General features: G+C 53.9%; 5 protein-coding genes across 5 annotated transcripts; 3 read left to right on the forward strand and 2 right to left on the reverse strand.

Annotated features, from left to right (window-relative positions):
• Positions 1–1258: 1258 nt before the first annotated feature.
• SODALDRAFT_41227 (hypothetical protein) lies at positions 1259–2335 on the forward strand. The gene has a single exon (XM_028615347.1). The coding sequence runs from the start codon at positions 1456–1458 to the stop codon at positions 2164–2166; it is 711 nt and encodes a 236-aa protein (XP_028471324.1). The 5' UTR covers positions 1259–1455; the 3' UTR covers positions 2167–2335.
• Positions 2336–2504: 169 nt separating this feature from the next.
• Positions 2505–4896, reverse strand: SODALDRAFT_355730 (pseudouridine synthase; the record flags this gene model as incomplete). The annotated part of the gene is made up of 3 exons (XM_028613850.1): positions 2505–4368; positions 4526–4633; positions 4754–4896. 3 exons carry the CDS (start codon positions 4894–4896, stop codon positions 2505–2507), a joined length of 2115 nt encoding a protein of 704 aa, XP_028471325.1.
• Positions 4897–5441: 545 nt separating this feature from the next.
• Positions 5442–5990, reverse strand: SODALDRAFT_319952 (hypothetical protein; the record flags this gene model as incomplete). The annotated part of the gene is made up of 2 exons (XM_028609488.1): positions 5442–5774; positions 5859–5990. The coding sequence occupies 2 exons, from the start codon at positions 5988–5990 to the stop codon at positions 5442–5444; spliced, it is 465 nt and encodes a 154-aa protein (XP_028471326.1).
• Positions 5991–7720: 1730 nt separating this feature from the next.
• Positions 7721–9749, forward strand: SODALDRAFT_305625 (ribose-phosphate pyrophosphokinase; the record flags this gene model as incomplete). Its single annotated transcript, XM_028609011.1, has 4 exons — positions 7721–8422; positions 8713–8937; positions 8998–9301; positions 9373–9749. The coding sequence occupies 4 exons, from the start codon at positions 7721–7723 to the stop codon at positions 9447–9449; spliced, it is 1308 nt and encodes a 435-aa protein (XP_028471327.1). The 3' UTR covers positions 9450–9749.
• A 618-nt stretch (positions 9750–10367) lies between these two features.
• On the forward strand, positions 10368–14727 carry SODALDRAFT_348221 (hypothetical protein; the record flags this gene model as incomplete). Its single annotated transcript, XM_028613352.1, has 2 exons — positions 10368–10462; positions 10908–14727. 2 exons carry the CDS (start codon positions 10368–10370, stop codon positions 14725–14727), a joined length of 3915 nt encoding a protein of 1304 aa, XP_028471328.1.
• Positions 14728–14977: the final 250 nt, after the last annotated feature.

Below are 14977 nucleotides of genomic sequence, written 5' to 3' on the forward strand. Positions count from 1 at the left end.
ATTCGCATGGCGATTGGTGTTGGGTGGTTATTGATCTGGGTTTTTGTCTTTCCTTCCGACCTATATGAACTTTGGGTATATATTTCTTTTTTTCCACCATCGTGTCGTTTGCTTTACTGCCGATGGCATAACTATGGCATTTTCCTTTTATGGCTCGAGGAGGTCTATGATTATTTGGTGGAACAGACAACACGAGATGGCTTAACTTTGGGAACTTGTATTATTCGAAGCTATCATTGATGAGATTTTGAATGAGGGGGTTTGGACATTTTGCCTAACTCCATGGGACAACTGCTTCGTCGCTTTCCTTTTGTCTTTATCTCTCTTTTTGCTTTGGTTTCTTCTCTTGCGCTCTGAGGGCAATCATGACTAACGACTCGAGTGGAAGACGGTGACGGCCCAGTGGACCAGGTGGGCTTGGGTCAATGGCCATTTACTCGGATCACGGGTTCAAAATGGGACATTTCGAAGCAATAAAGACAAAAACGACCCTCGGGGGTCTAGGAGGATGAGGACGAGGAGATGGGTTTGACAAGGGAAACAAGTCACAGGAAAAGTAATGCTCTGTCTAGGAGGGAGGGTTTAAGTTATATGTTGCCTCACGGCATCTTGTGTAGTAGGAGGGTTACCTAGGTAGTCGCAAGTAAATAGTAAGTGGTATACCTAAGGTAGGTAGTTTGGTTGAATTGAAGTGTTTTCGTGTTCGGTCGGCATAAGATTGGGTTATATTTCTCTAGGTGATGTAGGACGTTGATATGCTTCGTGAAGAACCAGTCTTACCGTAATAACTCTTCTTAGCCTTTTTATTATAATATCTAGAACGCGACTATACTAATTAATAGAGGAGGTATAAGGATACTAAAGTAATAATAGGAGGTAGGGGAAGATGAAATATCTTCGAGACAAGACCAAAAATCAAAATAGAAAAAGAAAAAAAAATCAAAAAAGAAATTGGAGTCGTCTACTCCATCTCAACTCTCCTACCCATACCCCCAGCGATCGTAATCCAACACGCCACGCGACGGTGGAGATGTCTCTGCAGAGTGAAGCCTCCCTCAAGGGTAATCTCCATTGCTTAGGGCCGTACGCAGCATCGCTGGTTACCCAAGCGAGTGGACGGCCACCGCAGCATTCGTGTTGGGCGCCGACTGGGGGGTTCGAACTGGGACTGGGTCGTTGAATTGAGAATTGCGAGTGCTTTCCCCGTTGGGCCATTACAGCCGAACGATTTCACGTTAAAGTTACTTATATACCTTAGGACGGCAGGATCCACTTTCTGGATTAGTCACTTGCCGTTCCGTAGACGTACTTTATATGCTTCGTACCTGTCTAGACTTCACGAACTTGCAACTTGGGGACGAAGCGAAGATCAATTTCGCCCAACCGAGGCTCAGTCGGCCATTGAGAAAAGCCTTGTAATTACACCCTTCTCCCTTCTCCATGAAATAGAAATGGATGTGCATTGCCATCCACTTCCGTCACGACTTCATTCCTAGCCTGCTCGGCAGTCAGGTTGCTACTTGGCCGCTTGCCTCCTCCTCGTCGACTTGCCCACGTCAGCTCGCCGGCGCCGACTCCCTCGAGCGAACCGATCGATCGCCCTCTCACGCAATCTCTTCTGGCCCCCCATCCTCCGCTATCCACAATGCTCACGACAAAACCACACCTCCTCGTCCGCCGACCTTCCCCGACAACGGCCGAATACACCGTCACCACAGCTCCCGCGCCGACCCTGCCCTACCGTCTTATCCTCCTCTCTCTCTTCCCCCTCCGCCTGTTCGCCGGCGTAACGGCCCTCCTTCTCCTCCTGTCCAAATACCGTCTTCATATTCCGGACACAACCTCCTTTCCAGGGCCTCCTTTCCCCTTTCCCTGGGGAGACACCCTTCGATCCGCGTTAGGAGCCGTCGTCCTCTCCCCGCCGGGACTCCTCGCCTCCCGCGCCGCTGCCGCGATTCCCACGCTCGTGCTGATTCCGTTCGCGGCTATACTCCTCTATCTCGCGCTCCGTCGGCTCCATGTCACGGAATGCCTTCTCGTTCTGCGCGGGCTGGGGGTGCAGACGAGTTCTTCCGGGGGGACGTATCTCTCTCGGAAGGCCACGCGGTTTATACCCACGGAAAAGATCCGCGACGTACTCATCAACGAGGCTTTTCGCGGGTTTGAGGTGCGGCATTATCTTGTTGTCGTTGTCGAAGGGGAGGAGGATGTTGTTGTGGTGTTCCCACGCTTGTTACCCAGGCGGCATATTGTAGAGACGGTCTGGAGGGGAGTGCGTGGGTGTCTCCATGAGGGTGAGGAAGGGAAGAGCTGATGGTGATGATGGGTCTATTGGGTATGTGAATATGTGAATTGTGTGATGAGGAGCGAGGAGCAAGCAACAATATGCTCCAGTTCTATTCTATCCCTTTTTTTTCCCCTCTCTTCTTTTCTTTTCATTTTCTCTCTGTTTTGTTTCTATTTCGCTGCATACTTCCTGCATGATCATACCCCTTTCGCTTTCGCTACTCCTCGCCATTTCCTAATTGCGACGCAGCACGGCGGCTATTTTTCTCCTCTTTGATGATGTTCCGCCAATCGCCCGCGTTCCGCATCGCCTCGGCCGACTTGAATCCCTTGCGCTGCGCCCAGCGGTCATTGATCTCCTCTGGCGACGGCGCCTTGCTCCGTTCCAGCAGCGGCATGAAAGTCCCCGCTCTCCTGGCGTTGTCCCCGCCGGCGAACACCTTGTGCAACATGCTGTTCTTGACGCGAGGTTGATTTCCTTCTTCCTCTTTTCCCGCAGTAGAGCCTAGCCGCATCACGTGATCGAGTAGCCTGTTCGCCAGCAGCTCGTCCATCTTGCGCTCCCGCCATTCCTCCCAGAGAGCGTCCAGCACCCCGCCCCAAGCGTGCCGGTTCTCTTCTGCTTCGTATACCCACCGCAACCCACCGCCCTCACTGTCGCCCTTGTCACCCTTGTCGCCCTTGTCGCCCTCCCTGAACAGGCAATCCCAGAGCACGAGGGGCACCTCGTGCGCCATCTGGTAGCTCGGCTTACGCGGGTTCCGTTCCACATCTAGCAGTTCCGAGACGATAGACGGCGGCTCCAAACCCTGTCCGACGAGGAAGAGCACGGCGACCATGTGCCGGATCTGGTGCCAGAGGAACGACGACCCGCGCACGTTAAACGAGTACACCTTGGGCAGGGGCTCGCCCGGCGCGACGCTGACGCCGGCCTCGGAAAGGTAAGGGAGCGCCGAGGACGCGCCCGGAACTTCGACGATGTCTGCGTCGAACATGACGCGCTCGAAACTGGTGAGCTGCTTGCTGCCGTCCACCTTGCAGAAGTTGCGGAAGTCGTGGGGTCCTATGAACCTCCGCGCGGCCTCCCTCATGACGTCGATGTCGAGCCATCCGGCCGGCGGGGTCGTCTTTTTGGAATCCGCCGTCGCCGTCGCCGTCGCTGTGGGCAAGAGCGCCGCCGGTATGGGGTTGAAGGCTGGCTGCGTGAAGAAATAGCGGTATTGCCTCTCGATGCACGAGAAGCGGGCCGAGAACCCGGGCGGCGGCGACGGGCACCATGCCAGTATGCGGATGTCCTTGGGCAGCAGCCGGTTGAGAATCTTACAATAGTCTAGCTCCTTGCTATCGTCCCAGGGAGGTTCCTCGACCGCCGCCTGTGTCTGGCTCTGGGCGCCTTCTTCCGGCTTGGACTCGCTCGCATCCGTCATGCTGACATCCTGCTGTCCCTCAGGACGTCCTTCGCCTTGCGGTGCCTCGGGCGGCTCCCGCTGTTGCTTAGGCAACGGCCGGTTACTCCTGACCCGCAGCGCGATGACCTGGCCGAACGCGCTGACGCCCCGATCTGTGCGCCCGCATTTGGAGTACTCGCAACTGTCAAAGTCGACCGGCGCGTCCTCGCCGCTGCCACCACCCCGGGGAAAGACGAGACAGGCCCTGGTGAGGGCGGCCCAGAGCGTCGACTCGATGGTGGGTATGTTGGACGAGGGCTGGTACTCGAAGCCGCCGTAGTTTTTACCGAGGTAGGCCAGCTTCAAGGCGATAAAGCGAGTCGAGTAGCGCGACGGGTCGACCCTTTCGGTTCCCTTTTTGCGCTTCTTCGCGGGCGGAGGCTGCACGTCGCCGGCGGAAGTCGGGGCAGGCGGAAGGGAGGTGGACGACGGAGCAGAGGCGTTGGGCTGTTGTTGTAGCTGGCTTTCCAACTTGCGGATATGTGAGATGAGGCGATCCTTTTCCCATGTGTCATAGGTATTATTCCGTCCTGCGGGCTCGGCCATCTTTGCGGTAGACTCCGTGCTAGAGTCGCTCATAAATTGCCGCTGGCGATATTGCTGTAGAACTGTAGATGGCTGGGGCTGCAAATGTCTTGCGCTTAAAGTCGGGTCATGAAGACAAACCAGTGTCGTTTGAGGCCGAACGGCACGGAGGCTTCTCACAGCCCTCATACGTTAAACATAGGGGAAAGTATTTAAAGTGGGATTATGTTCCTCGTCAATGAGGTGAGATGGACAGAATCCGCCACAGTTTCTTAGTTGAGACGTTGAAATTCCTTATGAGCCATCCGGAAAACCTGACCCCCCCTTTCCCCTTAACCCAGCTGTCACCAGCCACAAATGAAGTGACAATGTGGCTGTGCACATGATGTGGCTCGCGTTCTCCACTGTCCCACGCCACGCCCATCCAACTTCATCGCGTTTTTCCGTAGTTTTCTCACGAGCTCGCTCAAATCGCATGGTAAGGGACTTTCTACGGTTTTCGCAGGGTGGGATTAGTGCCGTAGCTCCATTGTAGTGGACTTTGGAACAGACTGGAAGACAGTAGATTGATCACTTGGGCACAGTCACACCAAGACGGCTCCTCGATAAACTGGGCTGTCCGTTCCAAACCACTCATTTTCGAATAAAATTTCCCGTCGCTGATTTCATGGGTTCATTAAAATACATGCCCCTTTCCCATCGTGACACAAAGGATACTCAGAACCCTTCCCACAGCTATCCCTATAACCTACTCTCGGGTCTCCAGTCTCACCCCTTCATGACGGTCAGGCGTGAGCCAATAGGCAAAGAAAGATAGCTGAATGCCCACCTACCCTCGCCCATGCGTGCCCATACTGCGGCCCACATCTACGGACATGCTGGAGAGCGACCTCGAACCTCCCTGGCACTTCAGCCTATCATCACGAAGACATGCCGTGGGTTTCGGCATATCTGAGCTGGCTCTGACCGTTTGCACCAAGGACTCGGGAGCTTCCAGGGCTTGCAGTAAAACGGACATTGGCAGTGCTTAGGCGACGACGGCCGGGCTGTCGCGGAGCCCAACGAGGAAGTCGAGGGACGCGCGGAGAAAGGGGGAGGTGATGACTAGAGGCCACCAATCGGAAGAAGTGAGAGTTTCGTAAACTCTAACTGCAGTTCGTCGATGTTGGTGGAGAGGTTCCCCTAGGACGCCCCATTCTCCGCAGGGACATCTCCATTTCCTTCGCCCGACTTTGCAGAGTCGGTTCCCTGGGGGGGAGGAAAGTGGCCGAGTACGTCGGCGATGATGGCGACAATCTCGCTCTGCTGGTCTTCGTTGAAACGGTCGCTCATCTCTTCTAAAATGGTGTTGAGCGCCACGACGTTGGCTGGCCGAAGGTTGAAGATCATGATGAGCTCGCCCTTGGCCAGATCGTACGGGTGCAGCCGTCGCACGAGTTCTCGGATACTGTCCTGGGTGTAGGGTAGGGGTTTCTGGCTCAGCGGGCTTGGTGAGGTTGTGAGATACTGGATGACCTGGGAGCAAGACGTCAGCAGACGAAGTGTCGAGACGGAGTATTGAGAAAGGGGTGGTTGCGACATCACGGTGGTCGATCGTACTTCTTTCCGAAGGGTCTCGTAGTTCGCTGGGCCCTTTTTGCCCATCCGTTTGCTGCCCATAGACACTTGGGTGACGTGGTGAATAACTTCATAGTTTGTCAAGACAGCGGACTGGGATTCGAGGATTTTCATGATGAATGGCAGGCTGGTGTGATGGTGTCGAGCTTCTACTCTGTAAGCTGCAGTTGACAGGAGAAACCCCTTGACCCTCTTCAACGGATGGTTACTGGGTGGTAGAATTAAGATAGCCACAGTACCGTATGTACTTAGTAAATGAGCTTCGCGGTGCGTCACTTCGAGATGTACGAGGCAAGGTGGCAGAGTCTATTCGGGCTGAACATGATTTCGGAGAACGTCGTTACGAATATTACTCCGTAGAAGGTCTCTCCCCAAGTTTAATTTTAGGGGGACTTACTCAAAACAAGTTTGTCTGGACGATAAGCGAGCGCCTTGTATTTTCGTGGTGTGTCGCGCTTGACGGGGACGTGTCTGGGGAGGGGGAGGTAGTGGGGGTTCCGGATAAGGTACCTTACATAAGGTACCTAGCATTGGAGCATATACAAAAGTACCTTATGAAGTACTCCGAATCTCGCAAGTAGCTTACGAATAAGAGCGCTATTTGATCGGTACCTAATCACATGTGCAAACTGTACCTATCCGTCAGGGTAAGTTGTTCAAATTCACCAAGTCACCAGGAGATGGAAGATAGAAACGCTGACAATATGGACGACCATCCGGAGCTACCAACATGACCTGTAATGGTACTATTAAGTCCCACGGATGAATGGATGGATTGGTGACCAGTTGAGAGACTATGAGTGAGTGACACTGTTCTGGGTTCAAGGGAAAAAAGCTAGAATAACGGATCATGGCATCCACCCAAGGTGTGACATCTTGCTTTGTACATATAAGGCATGTAGTCCGTACCGCACACAGACGGTCGTACCTCCTCAGACGATCGATCGGCCATTTGCTTGATTTCACTGACACACCTGTCTCCTGGGTATAAACTTCCTTTATTGGGCACTTTGTTATTTAAGCGGTGTGACATTCCTATCCATCTACAGATTGCGAGTATGTGAAACTGGGTGTCACCAAACAGTAGCCCTACGCAGGCAGAGGACCTATAGTAGAAAGGGTGGCTTGGGCTGTCTGGATGGTGTGATTGATGTACTCCGCAGACTGTGGCAGGCTACTTCTTTGTGAAGTACCTTGGTTGAGAGCGAAAAAAAGACCGACTCCACCGAGGTCAAGCTTCAATTTTTTTTTTTTGCCTTCAAAGTCCCCGGAGCCCTTTCACCGATCCCGAATCGACCCTTCATGCCCCCTTCTTGTACATAGTTTGCCCCGCAACATCTTCGCCCATTAATCACTACCATCTTTCTTTCCACCTCCCAACATGCTGCCTCTTTAGCCCTGACCAAACAAGCTTGTCGACTTCAACAGGCACAGGCAATCGCTTTCCAGTCTCTCTTCCCCCCTCCGTCCCGCACCGATTCTCGGCATTGACTTCCTACGCATACGCGGTGACGTCGCCTAGGTCGAGACCCCGGTTGTCCACAGAATCACGACCATTTTTTTTTTTCCTCAGTCACGTCTCCCGGAGATCTTACCCAACGCTACCCCGTTGCCGACTCCTTTTTCGAGGCCCGAGTTGGCTCGTACACGACTACTTTATACAGGACGAAATTCCTTCAACCGAACCGGCGAGTTTAAGGTCCCCCAAAAACCTTTACTGGGTCCACGAGTCATTCAACATCGAGTCGATTGCAGCAATATCTCGTTCCGCTCCTACCAATAATTCTACAGGCTCAAGCCAGTTCATTACAAGCTAAGGGTCCTGTTCACCATCCTTGGTCGCAATGGTTCGGAACATTGTCATCCTCGGTGGGAACTCCCACCCGGAGCTCGTTGATAATGTTTGCAACAACCTCGGCATAGCTCCGGGCGAGCGTATCCTCACAAAATTCTCCTCTGGCGAGAGTCGGTGCGAGATCAAAGACTCCGTGCGAGGCAAGGACGTATATATCATACAATCTGCCGCCGACTCGGTCAACGATGGCTTCATCGACCTTTGTATCATGGTGTCCGCCTGCAAGACCGGTTCCGCTAAGAGGGTCACCGCCGTCATGCCCTTGTTCCCCTACTCGCGACAGCCCGACGTTCCCTACAAGAAAGCTGGCGCGCCTCTATCGAAGGCAAGCCACCCGACTAAGAATGGTTACACCTTTGAAAGCGTCCCGGGTACGCCTCACCCAGGGATTACGAGGACCCAATCTCTTGGCCCCGACATCAACGGGTTGGATACAAAGCTTGCTAGGACCAAGCTCGCGGAGAACGGCGTTAATGGCACAACCTGTAACAAGGCTGACGGGCCTCAGACCCCGTCAGGGGCTGAGCGCCGTAACGCGCCCTCTGGCTCATCTGCATTCAACTACACCACACATGACTACCAGAATCACAGCCTCCTCGCCAATTTCAAGTCGAAGCCGGGTTACAAGCAATGGGTCGCCCAGGCTGGTACCCTAGTGGCAGACCTTTTGACCTGTGCAGGCGCTGATCATGTGGTGAGTGCCTGTTAGCCCGCGTTGCATGGAAGCATATGCCTTGTCTCAACATGTTTTAGCACTTTGGTGCTCATGGCTTTTGTGTTGTGCCGTTCCTTTTCCTTTTCCTTTTTTTTCCAATTTTTCTTCTTCTTTCCAACTAACGACCCGAACAGATTACGTGAGTAACGTCCCGACCTCCTATGATCGTGATCGTCACTTCGACCGCCTAGCTCTTCAGCGTCTCTGAAATGGGTCCCATCTCCCAACCCTGATTTGGCTGGACCCGCACGGGATTCTGGGGGCAGCATGTACTAACCGAATGTAGGATGGACCTGCATGATCCTCAATATCAGGGCTTCTTCGACGTCCCGGTAGATAACCTCTACGGGAAGCCCCTTTTGAAGAGGTACATTCAACAGCATATCCCCAACTACAAGGAGGCTGTTGTGATCAGCCCCGATGCAGGAGGTGCCAAACGGGCAACTGCTGTAGCCGACGAGCTCGACATGGATTTTGCCCTCATCCACAAGGTATGATGCAACAATCAACCTAAAAAGTCCCGAGGCGGACGGTTGACATTGTCTTTAAAGGAACGCCGTCCCACCAAGTACAGCGAGATGCGCAATGCCAGCATGATGCTGGTGGGAGACGTCAGGGACCGGGTATGTATCCTCATCGACGATCTGATTGACACCGGCAACACCATCACTCGAGCGGCGAAGCTACTGAAGAAGGAGGGTGCGACGGCCATTTACGCCCTGGTTACCCACGGCATCCTCAGCGGCGATGCCATTCCTCGCATCAATGCGTCAGCCATCGACAAGTTGATCGTGACCAACACGGTGCCGCAACTCGAGCACAAGCGGCTGTGTACCAAGCTTGTGACCTTGGACGGTAAGCGAGGCGCAGACGATGTCAGACAGTGTCGTGCTCAAGCGCTAAACAATGCTCTTTTGTTGTTCCAGTATCCCCCGTGTTCGCAGAGGCCATCCGACGCGTGCACCACGGAGAGTCCATCAGCGTACTTTTCCAGTTCAACTAAGGAGGTCCAAACCGTGAAACAAAAAAACGACCATCTAGAGCTAGACGAACCGGCGTTTGATATTCCAGGATCGAAGGAGTAGTATTATGGGATGGCTCCTTTGTAGGGTCAAATTAAGTCAACGGTTACGCGTTGGCACCACCACGTCGTGGTTGATCCCTACCTTAGGCAGGCGTTATTCGGGCAGGGAATTGGGTCTGCGCATGCGCTCATCCGAGGACGAGCTCCCACAACAAATACGTGGGAGAATTGCTTTGACTGTTTTTGTCTCTCTCTTCGTCCTTTCTGTGTGCCCCCCCCCCCCGCCCCCCCCCTTTTTTTTTTTTTCCCCTGCCTTCCCTTCCCTTCCCTTCTCTTCCTTTTTGGCGGGGTATGCTGTGGGATACACACATCTGCATCATATTACCATGAAAATGCCTGAGCTCACGGTCGGGGGTCCCCAAGTACCGTGCCTAGTCATTGACTCCCAGTCTCGAGGGAACCAGTGGCCCGTCCGTCAATGACGGCTTATGCGTACCTTGGCCCTCAAGACTCGGCTACGGGGGATAAACACGTCTTTGCTATCCCCATGGCGACGTTGTAAAGGATCCGAAACAGCGTGGAGGGAGTCCGAGGGAGGAAGTATAGTGGATTTCGATGGCTTGGTCCTCTGGGCCACAGCAGCGCTTAAGCTAAGCACACCCTATATAGGGATGTTTCGACAATGCCCCTTGGGTGACCGACTTCCAGGTTGACCTCGATGAGGACCTCGACAGGTGTGCGGGGTTGCATAAGGCAGTAAAGGTGTCTGGTTGCTTCTACTCTTTTGTGAACAAACAACGTTCTACTTACATATTAGGGATCTACTCCGCACCTTACTATGCTGTGCCTAAGGGTACTAGAAATATACTCCGTGACCAAAGTCCATGTGGAGGACAAATGGCCTGCTTGGTGGCTTTTTCATGGTGGCTCGTGATAGTGCCTGCCTGCGGCTCTTCTACTGAGCACTACCATACTGTGGTTACAACGAATGTGTAAGGTACGGACAATAAGCACACCTTAAGTATAACATCATCCTTCCAAGTAAGGTACCTTACCTTACATATTCTGACTGACAGTTGACTGAGCGCTAGGCAACCTTACGTACCTTGCCACGTGTGGCAGGACATTGCGGCTCATTACTCGGCTCTGACCTAAGGTAAGGCAAGGGAAGGTAGGCAGCAATGGTGAGGAGGGGCAAGGAAATCGTTATTTATGGTACTCGGTCAGGTATTGAATTGGGAACTGTTGACTTCCCTCCTTTCCTCTCCCCTTCTTTGCCCCGGCGTGTCTTGATCACTTGATATTTCTTTTTTCCCCACCAGTTCTCTGGGCTCTGTGCTATACTGATCCTTCCCTGGGGTTTGACTACAGACAGGCAGGAGCATACATACCTACCTTTTACGCAGTTGACAGTTGACAGTTGACATACGCCCCCAGAGCCATGACGCGCAGCAAGTTCAACGGAGACGTAGAAGCCGCTGCAGACACGGCCATCGACAATATTTCCGACGTGAAGAGAGGAGATGACGACGGCCAGCTCTGCTTCGTCTTTACTCACCATTTTGCTGAAATCTCGATTCCTATTCGGATGCTTACCATCTACGTGGACACCTACCCGAACCAGCATGGCTTCTTGGCATATACGGACTCCGATGATGTGCCACCATCGGTGACGAAAGCTCTGCACTCTTTCTCGGGCACCGCTCCGAACAAGTCAGTTGCAGAAGCTTTGCGAATTCTGTCTGCGAAGCTCAAGACAACTTTCGCGTCTAGTGCGTTCGACCCTGAACTGAACCATGAACACCACACTCACGCTGCGGAGATGGCTGACACGCTCGAAGACTCAGATGGCGACACCGGCATTGCCCTGCAGAACGATTACGACGACAACGATGACAACGACGACAACGATGACAACGACGACAACGATGACAACGACGACAACGATGACAACGACGACAACGATGACAACGACGACAATGATGATTTTGATGATTTTGATGACGACGACTACGACGAAGGCTTTCTTGGATCGCATTTGGACGATTTCGACGACGACTACACCCTCGAGTTCGACCCCAAGCCAAAAACAGAAACGACCGAACAGCACCCCCCCGGCAGGCCCGCCGTTCCAAGCTCGCCCACCCTGATTTCTGACCTACGCCGGGCGAAAGAGGCGGGTGTAAGCATCGGCGTTCTGACAGAGCAACGCTCTGGCGGCATATTCTCTCTCTCCGTGCCAGTGAGCAAAATGGGCCTTCCGGAAGACACGTTGACCGCCTGGGGGGTCAATCCGAAGCAGTATCTGGTCCTGTTATGCAAATATGCATCTCGTTACCGGAACCTCTGTCTTATCAAGACCAATTCACTTGGACCATCTCGCGGCACGGAGTTTCGCTTTGGCGCCTGCGACAAGTTCAAGCCATCTTTTGCGTCGGCGACCGCAGTCTTCACCGACTGCGGGACCCCGGAGTTCGGCATTCCCCCTCCCGTCAAGGACCACGACTCCGACGGGCAGTTTCGTCCCCTGCACATCTCGAACTCGCTGGACATGTGGATGAAGGCGGAGTTTGAAAGCCTTCTCCACCTTCGCCTGAAGTGCGGTCTGTCTTGGGACAGCGCAAAACAAGAGCTGGACGAACTGGCCAAGCTACCGCAGCTGGAGCGCGAGAGGGCTTATGATACGCCGAGAGAAAAAGTCCCCTCGCGCGACGGCGAACGTGTCGTCTTGGAGACAGACTTCGCCTCACTCAACTGCGATAATCTATTGGAGGAGCCCGGTCGACGCAGCTTGCCCCTCATTGCCATGCAGTTTGCTCTGCGCTACTTCTCTAGGGCCACCCAGTATTGCATGACCTGTCATCGCAGTCTGAACAACGACGGGTCGCCTGCGATCAAGCCATACGTCTGCGACGAACCACTGTGCCTGTACCAGTACATGGCGCTCGGGCTCGGCGCAGACATAGAACAAGAGCTTCTGCATCAGCCATACGTTGTTGACCTTCTCATCAGCCTTTTCTTCGCCGCCCTGGAATCCGGGCAGCTGCCTGAATACCCCAGGGGTCTCGGCCTGCGGGTTCCCTCTCTGGGACCGGAATTGGAAGTACGACTTCCCGGACCCCTTTTCGGCCAAGGGTCCCTGAAAGGATACCCGTTTGGTGTGGGCTCCACCGCGCCATCGGGGGTCACGAGCAAGGAGGGCGCCAATGGCAAACCAACTGAAGTTCGTGCTGAATTGCTCTCCGGCCGACTGTGGCTGTCTGACTCCCAGGATGAGTGCCCTACACCCCCGCGCCCACGCCTGCACCGTGGCGATGTGTTTGTGCTGGCTCCACGTGCGCAAGTTAGCGACCCAGCTAAGACACCTGCCGTGGGAGGACTTTTCCACTGTCGTGTTCAGTCGCAATACAATGACACGGGCGTCGTGCAGTTTGAGTGCTTCTTCCATACCAACAGGCTTCCGGCAGACTGCTATCCCATTACAGCGGAGAGGAGCCTAGGACTTCCGAAAGACGAACTGACTGCGGACCTGTATCCCTACAGTTGTGACTTGGAGGACCTTTCGCAGGAGCAGCAGAGACGAGCTCTGATGATGCTACTCCAGACCACCCCCGACGTTAGGCTCATGGCAATGCAGTTTTCCGACAAGAAAGCTTCGAACAAGGACGGTTTTGGTCTTCTCTCTAAGCCTGCATTGAAATTATTGAGATGGATCGTCGCCTCTAACCGGTCCTTTCTGTTGGATACTGATTGTCGGACTATCCAGATTGAGGATGGTGAACCAAGCATGGCCAGCGCCAGTCTTAACGACAGAGCGCACGAGAAGCTTTCCGGCTTAAATCGGAATTGGATGCAATTTCGCTTTGCCCAGAGCTCTCCCGAGCAGGACAAACGATTCCACCAGGCGATAGAGGCTCATTCAGCCCACAAGGATGCCCCCACCATTGTCGCCTGGCACGGGAGTCCGCTAGGAAACTGGCACAGCATCATCCGAGAGGGGCTAAAGTTTGACCGGGTTTCCCATGGCCGTTCGTACGGAGATGGCGTCTATTTCAGCTCCAGCATGATCACCAGCTTGGGTTATGCAGGTGGCGCGTTGGGTCATGTTTGGCCCCACTCGCTCCTCGGCGTCAGAACCGCCATCAGTCTCTGTGAGATTGTGAATAAGGTAGAGGACTTCACCTGTAAGGATCCTTACTACGTCGTTCAGCACATCGACTGGATCCAGTGCCGCTACCTCCTCGTGCAGGGGGACGCATCGAGGTCTTCACACACCCCGAAACAAACGTCTAAAGCAGCAGCAGCCACCGCCGTCCTCTACCAGGACCCTTTGTATTTGGTCCGCGGCCCAAACGATAAGAAGCAGGTCCGCATTCCACGGGCTGCGATCCCGGAGTCACGACGGCAATCTCGCCGAGCACCTCCCCCGGATACCCAAATCCCCGACTCGGCACGACCTCAACTCAAACCTAGTATCAGGTCCGAAATCCAAAGTGAAGGCGACCAAGATGATTTCCATCTGCTCACGGGTGCCGGGGAAGAGAGGGGGAAAGACTGCCCTAAGCCGACGTCAACATTGTCTGTCCACCCGCACCAAGCCGTGACCCAACTGTGGCGTCCTGGCCAAGTTGAGTATTCTTCGCTCCCCAGACTACCGTCCCCGACGTGGGCAGCTGGTCGGGGACGGAAGGTGCTGGCCCAGGAGATTCGGAACCTGCAGAAGATACAGACCTCTACTCCTGCCCCTGCCCACGAACTCGGCTGGTATATGGACTTCGGGATAATGGACAACCTGTTCCATTGGATTGTCGAGTTGCACACCTTCGACCGTTCTTTGCCACTGGGAAAGGAGATGCATAGACAAGGCGTCCACAGCATCGTCTTGGAGATGCGGTTCGGTCCAGAGTTTCCCCTCTCACCCCCTTTCGTGCGCGTAATCCAGCCGCGATTCCTACCGTTCGCGGTAGGGGGCGGAGGTCACGTCACGGCCGGTGGTGCTATCTGCATGGAACTTCTCACGACTTCCGGTTGGTCCCCGGTTCTCAGCATGGAGAGCGTGTTGCTCCAGGTTCGCATGGCTCTCGAGAGCACGGATCCTCGGCCAGCTCGTTTGGACCACAATCTGCGAAATGCCGGCGGCGATCTGGAAAGCTATGGCATTCATGAGGCGATCGAAGCCTACAGACGGGCAACACGGACGCATGGATGGAGCATGCCCCCTGATTTTGAGCAAACGATTTCTAATTTTGCCCAGTGAGGAAATGCAGCGTTTTTGATTCCTGATATTGTTTGTTTGCCCTAAAAGGTGGCACAGCGCGGAGTCGGACGGCGTTTTCCTCGTCCCGACCCTCTATTTTTCTTTTCGGGGGGGTTTTCTTCCCTTTTTTCTTCTTTTTCTTTGCCTCTTCATTACCGCCAAAAAGGGAATAGAGAATAACGTCTCAGAGACCAGTTATCAAGATATGATCAAGGAAAGTGACAGAGGAAGAGACGTCACAAGTTTGGGT

Source organism: Sodiomyces alkalinus (genome assembly GCF_003711515.1).
Source record: "Sodiomyces alkalinus F11 unplaced genomic scaffold SODALscaffold_1, whole genome shotgun sequence".
NCBI lineage: Eukaryota > Fungi > Ascomycota > Sordariomycetes > Glomerellales > Plectosphaerellaceae > Sodiomyces > Sodiomyces alkalinus.

Coding starts and splice junctions, on each gene's coding strand:
- SODALDRAFT_41227 (XM_028615347.1), top strand. CDS start 1,456: ATGTGCATTGCCATCCACTTCCGTCACGACTTCATTCCTAGCCTGCTC.